Source organism: Lipotes vexillifer, unplaced genomic scaffold, assembly GCF_000442215.2.
Source record: "Lipotes vexillifer unplaced genomic scaffold, Lipotes_vexillifer_v1.1 scaffold762, whole genome shotgun sequence".
NCBI classification, from domain to species: Eukaryota; Metazoa; Chordata; class Mammalia; order Artiodactyla; family Lipotidae; genus Lipotes; species Lipotes vexillifer.
The window spans coordinates 575,154-591,260 of record NW_006772276.1 but is presented as its reverse complement, the minus strand read 5'-3'; the positions used below and the strand labels follow the sequence as shown (position 1 = coordinate 591,260).

Here is a 16,107-nt window from a genome sequence, read left to right as displayed (position 1 = left end):
TTTTCTGTGCTACCCCTTTATTCTGATTCATTTAACAGTGAATATACTGAGCACCTACTATAATGAAGTGCTGAGGATACAACAGCAAAACAGAACGTCCCTGATCTCAAAGAACTTTGACTCTAGTAGAGGAAAATGAACAAGTGAAATAAATAACCAGGATAAATTCAAGTAGTGATAAGTACCCAAGACAATAAATCAGGGTCTTGTGCCAGAAAGTAACTAGAGAAAGTGGGGGTGAGTGTAATGTTTCAGATGTGATTGTAAGCATCATTCTTCAGACAGCACACTCTGCGAAACACACTAGATTGAAATCCATGGATTTCTTTTATTTTTTTGTCCAGTTCCTAGTTTAATCTTTTCCAGTTTTATTGAGAATATACTTGACATGTAACATTGAATTAGTTTAAGGTATACAGCATAATGATTTGATATATGCATATATTGAGAAATAATTACCACAATAAGTTTAGTTAACATCTATCACTTCATATAGCTACAAATTTTTTTCTTGTGATGGGAACTTTTAAGATCTATTCTCTCAGCAACTTTCAAATATACAATATAGTATTGTTAATTATAGTCACCATGCTGTACCTTCCATCCCTAGAAACTTATAACTGGAAGTTTGTACGTTTTGACCACCTAAAGCCCCTATCCCACACCCCACACCTCCCACTTCTGGCAACCGCCAATCTGTTCTGTTTCTATGAGTTCATTTTGTTTTAGATATCACATAGCATAATAGCCTCAGGGTCCATCCATATTGTCACAAATGGCAGGATTTCCTTTTTTACTGCTGAAATTTTTAATTTATTTATTTGTATAAAATCACATTTTCTTTACCCATACACCCATCCAGTGAGACTTAGGCTGTTTCCAGGACTTGGCTATCTTAAACAATACTGCAATGACCATGGGGGTGCAGATATCCATTCAAGATCATGATTTAATTTCTTCTGGTTATATACCCAGAAGTGGAATTACTGGATCATGTGGTAATTCTGTTTCTAAATTTTTTAGGATCTCCATCCTGTTTTCTATAGTGGCTGCACCAATTTACATTCCCACCAATAATGCACAATAATTTCTCCACATCCTTGCCAACACTTGTTTTCTCTTGTCTTTTTTGATGATAGCCATTTTAATCAGGTGATAACTCATATGGTTTTGATTTACACTTTCCTGATGATTAGTGCTGTTGAACACCTTTTCATATATCTGTCGGCCATCTACATGTCTTCTTTGGAAAAATGTCTATTCAGATCCCCTGGCAATTTTTAAATCATTTGTTTCATTGTTTGGTTTTTTACTATTGAGTTACATGGGTTCTTTATAAATTTGGGGTATTAATCCCTTATCAGATGTATGATTCAAAAATATTTTCTCCCATTCCATAGGCTTCCTTTCCATTTTGTTGATGGTTTCCTTCGCTGTGCAGAAGCTTTTTAGTTTGATGTAGACCCACTTGTTTATTTTGCCTTTTCCTACCTTTGCTTTTGGTGTCAGATCCAAAAGATTATTGCCAAGATTGATGTCAAGGAGCTTACTAGGAGTTTTACAGTTTCAGGTCCTAATTCAAGTCTTTAACCCATCTTGAGTTGATTTTTGTTTATGGTGTAAGATGGAAGTGGTCCAGTTTCGTGGCTTTGCATGTGGCATTCCAGTTTTCCCAACACCATTTATTGAAGAGAATATCCTTATTGTATATTCTTGGCTTCTTTTTCATAAAGTAATTGACCATATTTCTGTGACCTCATTTTGGGGCTCTCTAATATGTTCCATTGAACAATGTGTCATAATTCTCTCTCCTCTTCTATTTTTTGAAAGAGTTTGAGAAGGACTGTTAATTCTTCTTTAAACGTTTGGTAGAGTTTATCAGTGAAGTCATTTGGTCCTGGACTTTTCTTTGTTGGGAGGTTTCTGGTTACTGATAAAATCTTCTTACTAGTAATTCGCTTGTTCAGATTTTCTGTTTCTTCATGATTCAGTCTTGGCATGTTGTATGTTTCTAGGATTTACCCATTTCTTCTAGGCTGTCCAATTTCTTGGTATATAATGGTTCATAGTAGTCTCCTATGATCCTTTGTGTTTGTGTGATATCAGATGTCTCCTGTTTCATTTCTGAATTTATTTAAGTACTTTCAACTTTCTTCTCAATGAGTCTTGCAAAAGGTTTGTCAATTTTATGTTTTCAAAAAAAACAGTTCGTAGTTTCACTTATCTTCCCTATTGCTTTTTTTTTTTAACATATTTATTGGAGTATAATTGCTTTACAATGTTGTTAGTTTCTGCTGTATAACAAAGTGAATGAGCTATATGTATATATATATCTCCATATCCCCTCCCTCTTGCGCCTCCCTCCCACCCTCCCTATCCCACCCCTCTAGGTGGTCACAAAGCACGAAGCTGATCTCCCTGTGCTGTGCAGCTGCTTCCTACTAGCTATCTCTTTTACAGTTGGTAGTGTATATATGTCAATGTCACTCTCTCACTTTGTCCCAGCTTACCCATGCCCTTCCCCATGTTCTCAAGTCCATTCTCTACATCTGCGTCTTTATTCCTGTCCTGCCCCTAAGTTTGTCAGAACCTTTTTTTTTTTTTTAAGATTCCATATATATGTGTTAGGATATGGTATTTGTTTTTCTCCTTCCGACTTACTTCACTCTGTATGACAGACTCTATGTCCATCCACCTCACTAAAAATAACTCAATTTCATTTCCTTTTATGGCTGAGTAATATTCCATTGTATATATGTGCCACATCTGCTTTAACCATTCATCTGTCGATGGACAGTTAGGTTGCTTCCATGTCCTGGCTACTGTAAATAGTGCTGCACTGAACACTGGGGTACATGTCTCTTTTTGAATTATGGTATTCTCAGGGTATATGCCCAGTAGTGGTATTGTTGGATCATATGGTAGTTCTATTTTTAGTTTTTTAAGGAACCTCCATACTGTTCTCCATAGTGGCTGTATCAATTTACATTCCCACCAACAGTGCAAGAGGGTTCCCTTTTCTCCACTCCCTCTTCAGCATTTATTGTCTGTAGATTTTTTGGTGATGGCCATTCTGACCAGTGTGAGGTGATATACCTCATTGTAGTTTTGATTTGCATTTCTCTAATGATTAATCTCTATTTCATTTATTTCCACTCTGATCTTTGTCATTTCCTTCCTTCTACTAACTTTGGGCTTATTTTGTTCTTCTTTTTCTAGTTCCTTTAGGTGCAAAGTTAGGTTGTTTACTTGAGATATCTCTTGCTTCTTAATGTAGTTGTTTATCGCTATGAATTTCCCTCTTAGAACTGCTTTGCTGTGCACCATGTGCTTTCATATGTTATATTTCCAATTTCATTTGTCTCAAGATACTCTCTAATTTCCCTTTTGATTTTTTATTTGACCCATTTGCTTAGTGGCAAGTTGTTTAATCTCTACATATCTGTTAATTTTCCAGTTTTCTGAATTAATTTCTAGTTTCATACCATTTTGGCAGGAAAAGATGCTTGATATGATTCCAGACTTTTTATGTTTATTAAAAACCAGTTTGGGCTTCCCTGGTGGCACAGCGGTTGAGAGTCTGCCTGCCAATGCAGGGGACGTGGGTTCGTGCCCTGGTCTGAGAGGATCCCGCATGCTGCGGAGCGGCTGGACCCATGAGCCGTGGCCGCTGGGCCTGCGCGTCCGGAGCCTGTGCTCCGCGGCGGGAGAGGCCACAGCAGTGAGAGGCCCGCGTACTGCAAACAAAACAAAGCAAAACAAAACAAAACCCTATTTTGTGGCCCAACACATGATTTATCCTGAAGAATATTCCATGTATTTGAGAAGAATGTGTATTCTGTTGGTTTTAGATGGAATGGTCTGTAAATGTCTGTTAAGTCCATCTAGTCTAACATGTAATTTAGTCCAATTTTTCCTTATTAATTTTCTGTCTGGATGGTCTAACCATTGATGAAAGTGGGGGTATTGAAGTCCCCTACTATTATATTGCTGCCTAATTTTTCCCTTCAGATCTGTTAATATTTGCTTTATACATTTCAGTGCTTTTAAGTTGGGTACATATTTATAAATGTTATATCCTCTTGTTGGATTGACCCCTTTATCATTACAATCTTCTTTGTCACTTATTAGAGTCTTTGCCTTAAAGTTTATTTTGCCTGATATAAATATAACTACCTCTGCTTTCTTTTGGTTTCCATTTGCATGGAATATGTTTTTCCATCCCTTTGCTTTTATTCCGTGTCTGCACATAAAGCTTAAGTAAATCTCTTGTAGGCAGTATATAGTTGAGTCTTATTTTATTATTCATTCAGCCACTCTGTATCTTCAGATTGCATCATTTTATCCATTGACATTTAAAGTAATAATTGATAGGTGGGACTTACTATTGCCACTTTATTCATTGCTACCTGGACGTTTTGCAGTTCTTTTGTTCTTTTCTTCCCTTGCTCTCTTCCTTTGTGATTTGATGATCTTCTGTAGTAGTATGCTTAGATTCCTTTTTTTTTTTTACCTTTTGTGTGTCTACTATAGGTTTTTGCTTTGTGGTTACCACAAGGCTCACATAAAACATATTACAGCAGTCTATTTTAAGCCGATAACTTAATGCAGATGCATACTAAAGTTCTACATTTTTATTCTCCCCCCAACATTTCATGTGCTTGATGTCACAATTTGCATCTTTTCACCTTGTGTATCCATTAATAAGTTACTGTAGTTATAGTTATTTTTACTACTTTTGTCTTATAACCTTCATACTAGATTTATAAATGATTTACCCACCACCATTATAATTTTAGACTATTCTAAAATAGAGCTTAATTATGTATTTTCTTTTACTAGTGATATTTTTACTTTCATATGTCTTTCCTGTTACTAATTATCATCCTTTCATTTTGGCTTGAGGAAGTCTCTTTAACATTTCTTATAAGGCCAGTATGAACTCTATCGGCTTTTGCTTGTCTGGAAAACTCTTTATCTCTCCTTCAATTCTGAAGGATAATTTTGCTGGATAGAGTATTCTTGGTTGGCAGTTTTTATTCTTTCAATATATATATCATTGAATATATCATTCTACTGCCTTCCGGCTTGCAAAGTCTCACTGAAAAATCTGCCTGTAATCTTACAGAGGTTTCCCTTATATGTAACAAGTTGTTTTTCTCTTGCTGCTTTTAAGATTCTGTCCTTGTCTTTAACTTTTGACAGTCTAATTATAATATTTCTTGCTATGAGTTTCTTTGGGTTCACCTTATTTGGAACTTTCTGTACTTCCTGGATTTGGATGTCTGCTTGCTTCCCCAGGTTAGGGAAGTTTTAAACCATTATTTCTTTGAAGAAGCTTTCTGCCCCTTCTCTCTTTCTTCTCCTTCTGGGATCCATATAACACAAATGTTGATCCACTTGATGGTGTCCCGTAAGTCCCTTAAGCTATCTACAGTCTTTTTCAGTCTTTTTTCGTTTTGCTCCTCTGATTGGATGAATTCTACTGCCCTATCTTTGAGTTTTCTCATTCTTTCTTTTGCTTATCTAGTCTGCTGTTGAACCCCTCTAATGAATTTTTCAGTTCAATTTTTATATTCTTCAGCTCTGTGATTTTTGTTGATACTTTACCTATATTTTCTATCTCTCTGTTGAAATTCTCATTATACTTATGCATTGCTCTCCTGACTTTGGTGAGCATCTTAATGACCTTTATTTTGAATTATATCAGGTAAATCATGTATCTCCATTTCATTAAAATCTGTTTCTAGAGATTTATCTGTTCTTTTGTTTGGAACATAATCCTCTGTTTCTTCATTTTCCTTGATTCTATGTGTTGGTTTCTGTGCATTAGATAAAACTGCTGCCTCTCTCAGTCTGGTTTCTTGTAGGAGATAAACCTTAATATTCACCCCAGCCCCAGCTCTTAACTGTCTCTCAAACCTTTGTGCATGTCCAAGTTGCTTTCTTTGTTCTTAGTGGCTCTTAGTAGTTGAGTAGTGCCAAGACCTGTCAGTATCCCAAAGGGGAGGATCTCAGTCAGTGATAGATGCAGGCTGATTGGAAGTCAGACCTCAGACACCAGCTTTTAAAGTACATAAATAGATCTCTTTCAGAGAAAGACTGGGAAATGAGCATTTCAGTATGCTCCCTCTGCACTGACAGCTGAGGGGATAGCCAGTTAAGAAGTGTTTTTTTTGTTTGCTACAGTTGTCCCATTTCATTGTGGGACCAATGAAATGCAAGCCCCATGGGCCACCAGAGCCAGATCAACGGGTGTGTCCCCTGGGTGGCAGTTGCAAAGGCTCGTGCACTAGATGTGTGCACAAGTTCCTTCCAGGTAGTCAGTACAACTTGGAGCTGCCAGAGGGAGAACACAGAGACAGTGCCCACTGGCCTCCTCCAGGCTCTGGAGAAGAGTGTAGTCATCCCCAGATGTGTGCATATTAGAAGTCTAACCCTCATGCAGCAGCTATTGAAGTATGCAAATAGCTTTCTTTCAGGAAAAGCCTGGGAGATGGGTGTTTCTGTCTGTTCCCTCTGAGATGAGTCTGGGGGAAATAACCACAGTGAGTTAAGAACTTCTTTTTTTTTTGCGGTATGCGGGCCTCTCACTGCTGTGGCCTCTCCCATTGCAGAGCACAGGCTCCGGACACGCAGGCTCAGCAGCCATGGCTCACGGGCCCGGCCACTCCGTGGCATGTGGGATCTTCCCGGACTGGGCACGAACCTGTGTCCTCTGCATCGGCAGGTGGACTCTCAACTACTGCGCCACCAGGGAAGCCCCAAGAACTTCTTTGTTTACAATAGTCTTATGAGTCTCATGGATGCAAGCCCTGTTGGCTTTCAGAGCTAGGTGTTTTGAGGGCCTGTCCCTTGGGTCAGAGTCTTAAAAGTTGGGGCACTAGATGTGGGGTTCAAACGTTTCATTCCTCAGGGACAGGCTGGGATTTGGGCATTTCCTCCCAATTGTATGACACTGAGCCAGGCGTGGGGTTTATGGTAAAACTGTGTCTCAGCCTTTCCTACTCATTTTGATGTGGGTATTTCCTTGTTCACCTGATACGCAGGAGTCACTCAGCTAGTTTCTGGATTTCTTTCAGAGGGAATTGCTCTGTGTGTAGCTGTAGATCCAGTGTGTCCATGGGAGGAGGTGAGTTAGAAACCTCCTATGTTGCCGTCTTGGACTTGAACTCTCTGAAATCCATGGATTTCTTGGCTATATTCCTGAAGACTGAGATCCTTGAGAAAACTCTGTGTCTTGTTTCCTAGAGTGATTCCAACCTTTTGCATAGTGACTGGCCCTTTGAAGACCTCACAAATGATGTATTATAATATTGAATATGAAAGTGCTTTGTTAAAAAAAGGACATGTATGTTTCACCCTAATTACTCTTGTTTCATTTAATTTTTTGCATTATTATCAGAAAATTAAGGCCAAGTAGGTTGAGTCCAATGCCCAAAGGTCACCAATGGAAAGATGTAAAGTCAGGATTTGACTCTAGAGTATATTCTTTCAACAAAATGTTTTATCTCTTGTTCTTTCAAAGGGCTTTGATAAGTAAGGTAACTCATTGCCTCAGCTCATGTACTTTCAAGACTTTTGTTTTTGGACAATTTGGAGGGAATATAAAAGTATTAGATTTTTTGGTAGAAACTTGTAATGCATATTAATATATAAATAAGCAAATAAAAATTACTCATAATTCTATTTTATAATATCTGTCATTAATTCTTTTTCAAAATAAAAAAAGTTTAATATTTTCCTGCCTACATGCTCACTGTGAACAACTGAAACAGTTCAAGAGGGTATAAATAGCAACAAGAATGGTCTTTTAAAATGTAAAGTGGATTGTATCACTCTCTTGATGAACACCCTTCCATGGCCTTCCTGCACTTGTACATAAAATCCAAATACTTTTAAAGGGCACATAGAACCACAAAATCTGACTCCTATCTGGTTCTCAGACATCTGCTCATTCCACTCCCCTTTTTCTTTGCTACACTCCAGCCTCCTGGGCTTCTTTCTGTTCCTGGAGTACCATAGGCTCATTCCCGCCTCAGGACCTTTGCCCTTGTCTCTGGCTTTAAAGCTCTTACCAAGGCTTTTGAAAGGCTGCCTTCTTCCTAGCCTTCATATTTCCATTTAAAAGTCACCTCCTCGTGAAAGTCCTAACCTGCCCCATGCAACCACGAGGCAGCTCATTATATACCAGTCATTCTCTATGAGGCCACCTGTTTTGTTTTTTCCTTTATAACATTTATCATACAATTTGAAATTATCTTGATTGTTCAAATCTTTATTGTAATTGCCTTCTAATTGAATGTATGCTTCATGAGTGCAGGTAGCTTGTTTATTTGTTTGCACTATAACCTCTGCCTTTAGAACACTATCGGAAACATAATAGTGACTCAGTAAACACATAAATAAAAATAAAAATATAATCCCACTACCCAGAAATAATTAATGTAGGAATGTGTATATCCTTTCATATATAGGTGTTTTTTGATACGTGATATTCATATATATCACAAGGCAGAATTATACTATACATGGCATTTATTATACTAAATTATATAATTATACTAAATCATGGTGCACCTGATTTCTTGAATTAACAAAACATCATGGGCGTATTTCTGTGTCAATAAATATATCTCTATTCAATCACTTTTAATGATTAAATAGTATTTTATTATATGACTGTACCATAACTCATTTTTATTTTTTACATCTTTATTGGAGTATAATTGCTTTACAATGGTGTGTTAGTTTCTGCTTTATAACAAAGTGAATCAGTTATACATATACATATGTTCCCATATCTCTTCCCTCTTGCGTCTCCCTCCCTCCCACCCTCCCTATCCCACCCCTCCAGGCGGTCACAAAGCACCGAGCTGATCTCCCTGTACTATGCAGCTGCTTCCCACTAGCTATCTACCTTACATTTGGTGGTGTATATATGTCCACGCCTCTCTCTTGCTTTGTCACAGCTTAACCTTCCCCCTCCCCATATCCTCAAGTCCATTATCTAGTAGGTCTGTGTCTTTATTCCTGTCTTACCCCTAGGTTCTTCATGACATTTTTTTTCTTAAATTCCATATATATGTGTTAGCATACGGTATTTGTCTTTCTCCTTCTGACTTACTTCACACTGTATGACAGACTCTAGGTCTATCCACCTCATTACAAATAGCTCAATTTCATTTCTTCTTATGGCTGAGTAATATTCCATTGTATATACGTGCCACATCTTCTTTATCCATTTATCCGACGGTGGACACTTAGGTTGTTTCCATCTCCGTGCTATTGTAAATAGAGCTGCAGTGAACATTTTGGTACATGACTCTTTTTGAATTATGGTTTTCTCAGGGTATATCCCCAGTAGTGGGATTGCTGGGTCATATGGTAGTTCCATTTGTAGTTTTTTAAGGAACCTCCATACTGTTCTCCATAGTGGCTGTACCAATTCACATTCCCACCAGCAGTGCAAGAGTGTTCCCTTTTCTCCACACCTCTCCAGCATTTATTGTTTCTAGATTTTTTGATGATGGCCACTCTGACTGGTGTGAGATGATATCTCATTGTAGTTTTGATTTGCATTTCTCTAATGATTAATGATGTTGAGCATTCTTTCATGTGTTTGTTGGCACTCTGTATATCTTTTTTGGAGAAATGTCTATTTAGGTCTTCTGCCCATTTTTGGATTGGGTTGTTTGTTTTTTTGTTAATGAGCTGCATGAGCTGCTTATAAATTTTGGAGATTAATCCTTTGTCAGTTGATTCACTTGCAAATATTTTCTCCCATTCTGAGGATTGTCTTTTGATCTTGTTTATGGTTTCCTTTGCTGTGCAAAAGCTTTGAAGTTTAATTAGGTCCCATTTGTTTATTTTTGTTTTTATTTCCATTTCTCTAGGAGGTGGGTCAAAAAGGATCTTGCTGTGATTTATGTCATAGAGTGTTCTGCCTATGTTTTCCTCTAAGAGTTTGATAGTTTCTGGCCTTACATTTAGGTCTTTAATCCATTTTGAGCTTATTTTTGTGTATGGTGTTAGGGAGTGATCTAATCTCATACTTTTACATGTACCTGTCCAATTTTCCCAGCACCACTTATTGAAGAGGCTGTCCTTTCTCCACTGTATATTCCTGCCACCTTTATCAAAGATAAGGTGACCATATGTGCATGGGTTTATCTCTGGGCTTTCTATCCTATTCCATTGATCTATCTTTCTGTTTTTGTGCCAGTACCATACTGTCTTGATTACTGTAGCTTTGTAGTATAGTCTGAAGTCAGGCAGCCTGATTCCTCCAGCTCCATTTTTTGTTCTCAAGATTGCTTTGGCTATTCGGGGTCTTTTGTGTTTCCATACAAATTGTGAAATTTTTTGTTCTAGTTCTGTGAAAAATGCCAGTGGTAGTTTGATAGGGATTGCATTGAATCTATAGATTGCTTTGGGTAGTAGAGTCATTTTCACAATGTTGATTCTTCCAATCCAAGAACATGGTATATCTCTCCATCTGTTTGTATCATCTTTAATTTCTTTCATCAGTGTCTTATAATTTTCTGCATACAGGTCTTTTGTCTCCTTAGGTAGGTTTATTCCTAGATATTTTATTCTTTTTGTTGCAATGGTAAATGGGAGTGTTTTCTTGATTTCACTTTCAGATTTTTCATCATTAGTGTATAGGAATGCCAGAGATTTCTGTGCATTAATTTTGTATCCTGCTACTTTACCAAATTCATTGATTAGCTCTAGTAGTTTTCTGGTGGCATCTTTAGGATTCTCTATGTATAGTATCATGTCATCTGCAAACAGTGACAGCTTTACTTCTTCTTTTCCGATTTGGATTCCTTTTATTTCCTTTTCTTCTCTGATTGCTGTGGCTAAAACTTCCAAAACGATGTTGAATAATAGTGGTGAGAGTGGGCAACCTTGTCTTGTTCCTGATCTTAGCGTAACTCATTTAATCAATCTCCTAATGATAGACATTAAGGCTGTTTCCATTTTATTATTACTATTTCATAGTACCTATAACATTAGGAATGTTTATGCAAATTTCCATCAGATATGTTCTAGGAGAAAAACTGCTGAATCAAAAAGAACATACAAATTTCATAAATACTTGATAAAATATGATAAGTATTATCATATTTCACTACCACCAGTAGAAAATAAGATGTCTTTTTTTCCTCTCATTCTGGTCAACCCTGGAAATTTTAATCTTTTTAATTTATTTGACAATTTAATAAGCTAAATTAATATCTCTTTATTAATTTGCATTTCTTTTTTAACTGTGGTTGATCAGCACTTTCTGTTATTATTGGTCATTATATCATGTTATTTCCTGTTTATCACTTTTGCCAACTTCTACACTGAATGATCATGTTTTTCTTTTTTGATTTTATAAAAGTAGTTCATATAATAAAGCTACTGACCCACTGTCAGGTATACATGTTGAAAAAATTTCTTTTTCCTGAATTTCCACTTATCTTAACTTTGTATACCACTTTGTGGGTTAAAGTGGGATTACTCTGTGTCATACTTTAAAATTTCTGTTACACTTTCTGGCTTTGGGGTCATGTTTAGAAAAACCTTCTTTACCCCATTATTCTATTAACATGCCCCTGCATTTTCTTCTGTTACTTTTTGGTTGTATATTTTATATACAATATTTCCATGTTTCAGTATTCATTTTGGTACAATGTATGAGATAAATATCCAATTTTATTTTATATTCATGAATGTCATTTCAGTTAACTCAATACCACTTATTTAATAATTTACTCTTTGGCTACTGACTTGGAATCCCATCTTTATCACATTCAAAATTGACATCTGTAATTGTATTTATTTCTTTCTGCTAGTTCTATGATAATTTCACACTGTTTTAAGGATTGAAATCTGATCTTTTCATAAATATTTTCTCTTACTACTAAAAACTGTCAGAATCATTTAAAGTAACTTTTTATCTTTTCAAATTAATACACATTTATATAAGAATTAAGACAATTGAGAGGCTTAAAATATATATATTTTGGAATACAATAGGTGGTTTGTAAACAAGTGTATAAATTTACCAAATGATAATTGTGGTATCAGAAATCAGAGAGGAAAAAGAGCATATTTTTCAACAAACTATTCTGAGATCAACTGGTGCTACAACTGGAAAAAAAGAAAGTTTGATTCTTCATTCCATACACAAAAATAAATCCCAAGTGCATTAGAAATTTATAACTTCTAATAAACCATAGACATACTAGAGAAATATAGCTAAATGTTATTTTCAGGAGAAGGAAGGCAATTATAATCATGACACAAAATCCAAAAACTATAAAGAAAATTAACATAATCAATTCTTAAAAATATAAACATACATTTTTAATGGCTCCATTATATTTTATTAAATACATGGGCCATAATTTACTACCATCCACATATTGTTAGATATCTGTATAATTTCCAATATACTGTTATTGTAAATAATACTTTAAAGAAAATATGTGTTACACTAGGATTGTCTTTGAATGATCTTTATGTACTGAAATTGTGGTATCCCGTTTTTGTTGGAAATAAGTGGGTCATTGGCTTAGGTCTGGGAAACATTGTTACAGAGGCCCTTTTAAAAATAGCCTATTTTAAAGAACTAGAGATTTAGAGATTTGTGTGATCTTTTTACCACCTGGTGCTTTCTTTGTCCTTCATAATGTGAAGGTTTTGTTGGCAATGTCTAGGAGCTTTTGAGTTACTGAGGTTAAGATAAGAATTACCATCCTAGATCAGAATTTAGTCTAGTCTCTAATAGGCAATGAGGACCTTTTGTAGATGTCAGCTTACCCGCCATAAACTCAACCTGACATGATTAAGGATTTACCCCTCAACCTCACCCAAATTTCTGGTTTCTCTTGATTGTCCATAATAATTCTACTCCGTGTGTGTTGTTAACCCTTTCCTAAACCTATTTTTTAAATCTGTTTATCTCTTGGAATAATAAGCTCCAAGTTATGTGTGGGCAACATGGGGACACAATAGAAATATTCTGAGACTCCTTTTTGCTGTTTTTTGTGGTAGAGAGCGCTGCTGCTGCCTTGGTTTCTTACCCTTTCAATACTAACTTTTATAGAAACTGAATTGGTTATGAAGAACCAGGGTATTGAGTAAAAACTCAGGTACTACCAGAAAAGAAACGGACCAGTGAGAAAGGAGAAAAAAATTTCTAAAAATATGAAATCTATGTTTCTGTTTTGTTTTTTCTTTATGATGAAGAAAGAAAACTTGCTTTCATAAATGAAAACTTCTGTTATAATTAACATTAGAAAGGAATTTAATGGAACATTCCCCCTTATTTGTTTCAGCTACTTAGGGTCATTGTCAGCAGCAGGCTAGTTGTCTTGAAAAGCTGGCCTGCCACTCATTGAAGACTTTCTAGGTGTGCCCCTCACTTTGAAAGGTGGAGTAATTTATCAGTAGACACTGTGGCAAAAACAATTCTAACAACTGCACTGTCTAGCTTTTTAGCAGCTCCTCAGAACTCAGCCTTCCAATAGCCCATTTCATAAGGCATTTTAAAATATGGCTTCTGATAAAATCACTGGTCTAATTCTCCCAGTACAATTATATTTTTACTAAGCAGAGTCTTCATGTGTTCTAATAAAATGCTGCAGAACAATGACATCTTGTCTTAAGTCATATAGTATGAAACATCCCACCTGCTTACAAACTGCCTCTGGGGAAAAGGGGAGGGAAGTCCTTTTTTTATGAACTTCAATCCTCTTATGAGTATGATTAAAGCGAAAGTGATTTCTAGGTTCCAGCTTAGACAGTAAAATCAGACAAAGCAAAGTGGCCATACTCACTCATTGGGGGTGCCCTTTTGGCCACAAAAGTGGCCTTGGCTGTCTGTAGGATAGGCCACTCTTCTGGGGTCGCCATTGACCCAGGCTGCAGGAACAAGAAAAGACAAAAAAAATCAGCAACAGCTGGCTGAAGGCAGTCTGATTTGAGAAATTAGAATATGCACCATTGCAACACACTAACCTCTCCCCTCAATCACAAAAGATGATTGATTTTCTTAAAAGAGTAATTTCTTAATGAAAAGTAAAATAAAATATGGGTGAATCAGTCAGAAAGCACATTTCTTATTCTCTCAGGATTCATCTGGGTTGTAGCCAAAACATGAGGTAATGCACTTAGAAAATGACATTTATTAAAATGTGAATTAGAGGGCACACTACAAATGCTTGGGTGGCAAGAAGTCACTTTTGCTAGGGCTCAAAACTAAATGACTTCATAGCAGAGCTAATAAATTTGCAGTACATATTATGATGTAATTCTTTTGGGTTATACATAAGTGAAGACCATTACAAAAAATTCAAAGGAGTGAAACTATAATACCCAATTCACATTGGCTAGTTCTTTATGATTTCTTATGACACTGTAAAGGCGAACAGTGGCAACTTCAGAAGTAACACATAATAAAAATTCACTGTACATTTTGTCTGAAAATCTCAAAGCTGCCTATAAATATCAAGTGTTTTCAAACTTCATGCAATTAAAGATTTGGCTCTGTTTTCTCTGAAGATGCTGGGTGGGCTCTACCTCATACAAACTCATCACCCTTATATACTTATCAGCTAGACTAGAGAACCACACAAAGCAACATACATTAGCTAAATTGGGCAATATTCCCTAATTCTAACTAAATGTTTCTAATTTCTCTAATTTGATTAATACGTTTCCTAAAAATCTGGGAAATTTATTGGTCACCTAATGCTTGCCTTTGCATATGGAAAACATATCTCTTTGTCCTTTGCTTCTTTTAACATTTCCAGCTATCTCCTTACCCACATGTAATGGATTTGACAGTTCATGTTACAATTCAATCACTCTTATGTACATGGCCTGTGTGACTTGGGAAGATAAAAATAAATCAATTCTGAATGAGAATTTTAATATGGAAAAGACACTTTTCTCAATAATTTTTCTCATCCATCCAAGCCTTTCCTTTTAGTATCTGAGTACCCAGAAAAGTCTCCTTTGTCTAATTCTTTCTCCAATGTCATAGAGGCATTGACAGTTTCATCTTCTAATACCTTCTTATAAAATCTGACTCATTCGGACAGTTCTCTGCTGCCATATGCTCCCATCTTTATTTCCCAGGATAAAGAAAGTGGACTATAAATAAGGCATTTAAATGACATCTAAGTGTTCAATGTATAATGTCTCCAGGCACTATTTTATTAAATTCTTTTTTTATATCTTAGTTTGTCAGATACCTAAGAGTTCTAATTTTACCTGACTCTATACTCTGTAATATGTTTCTTTTAACTTTATCCCAAAATGGTATATTCCTTTTCTATATAATTATTAATTCAAAATGGGCACCTGAAGAAACATTTGGATTGCTAGGTTTGCTACTTAATATTTTTATGACCCTGAACAAGTCACTTAAATGCTTTAGTCTTGCTTTCCAATTTCTTACTAAAAAAATGGGTATTTGAGGATATGGAAGAAGATAAAGAAAGTGGAATGCCTAACATGGTGCTTGGCGTGCAATATGGACTCAGTAATGATAGTTCCTGTCTTATTTGGGTTTCACAGAAACCAAACACTGAGACAAGGACTTTGATACACGTAGTTAATTTGGGAAGTGATTAAGTGGGGGCGAAGAGAGTGAGACAGGGAAGAGAGCAAAGCCAATAAAGTGCATGTTAACGAGTGGGATACTGTTATGGGTGAGGTGACTCCATGCTGCTGGGGACCTTCTGAGGAACCATGGAGAACATCTGCCCTTGTTGCCATGTCAGTGGGCATGATAAAACTACCTGCCATAGCTGCAAGCAAACTTGGAAGGACTGAGGGGATATGGGGTGGGGCATCAGCAACACCTGCTGTAGTTTTTTTTCTTTTTTCATCATCAGTCATTCAGCTAAAGATCTTACTAAATGACAGCTCTGTGTCCTGTACTAGAAGTCAATACCAGTATAATTTATGTCAGAGTTCTCAACAAACACATGAAAAGGAGAGAATAAAGTTTGTAGAAGGCTTGGAGAAGAGGTGGGACCTGGAAAAGACTAGAAAATGACTAAGATTTGAGAAGGAATCTGGAAGGTGACAAGGAGTAGGGAA

The 16,107-nt window shown here is 36.3% G+C and overlaps 1 protein-coding gene across 1 annotated transcript in view; it reads right to left on the bottom strand.

The window, feature by feature from the left end:
• Positions 1 to 16,107, bottom strand: part of SLC44A5 (solute carrier family 44 member 5) — a 197,778-nt gene that overhangs the window by 62,201 nt on the left and 119,470 nt on the right. Inside the window, exon 3 of the mRNA XM_007447371.1 lies at positions 13,836 to 13,920. Within this exon, the coding sequence (XP_007447433.1) occupies positions 13,836 to 13,920 (85 nt within the window). The remainder of the gene's footprint in view (positions 1 to 13,835; positions 13,921 to 16,107) is intronic.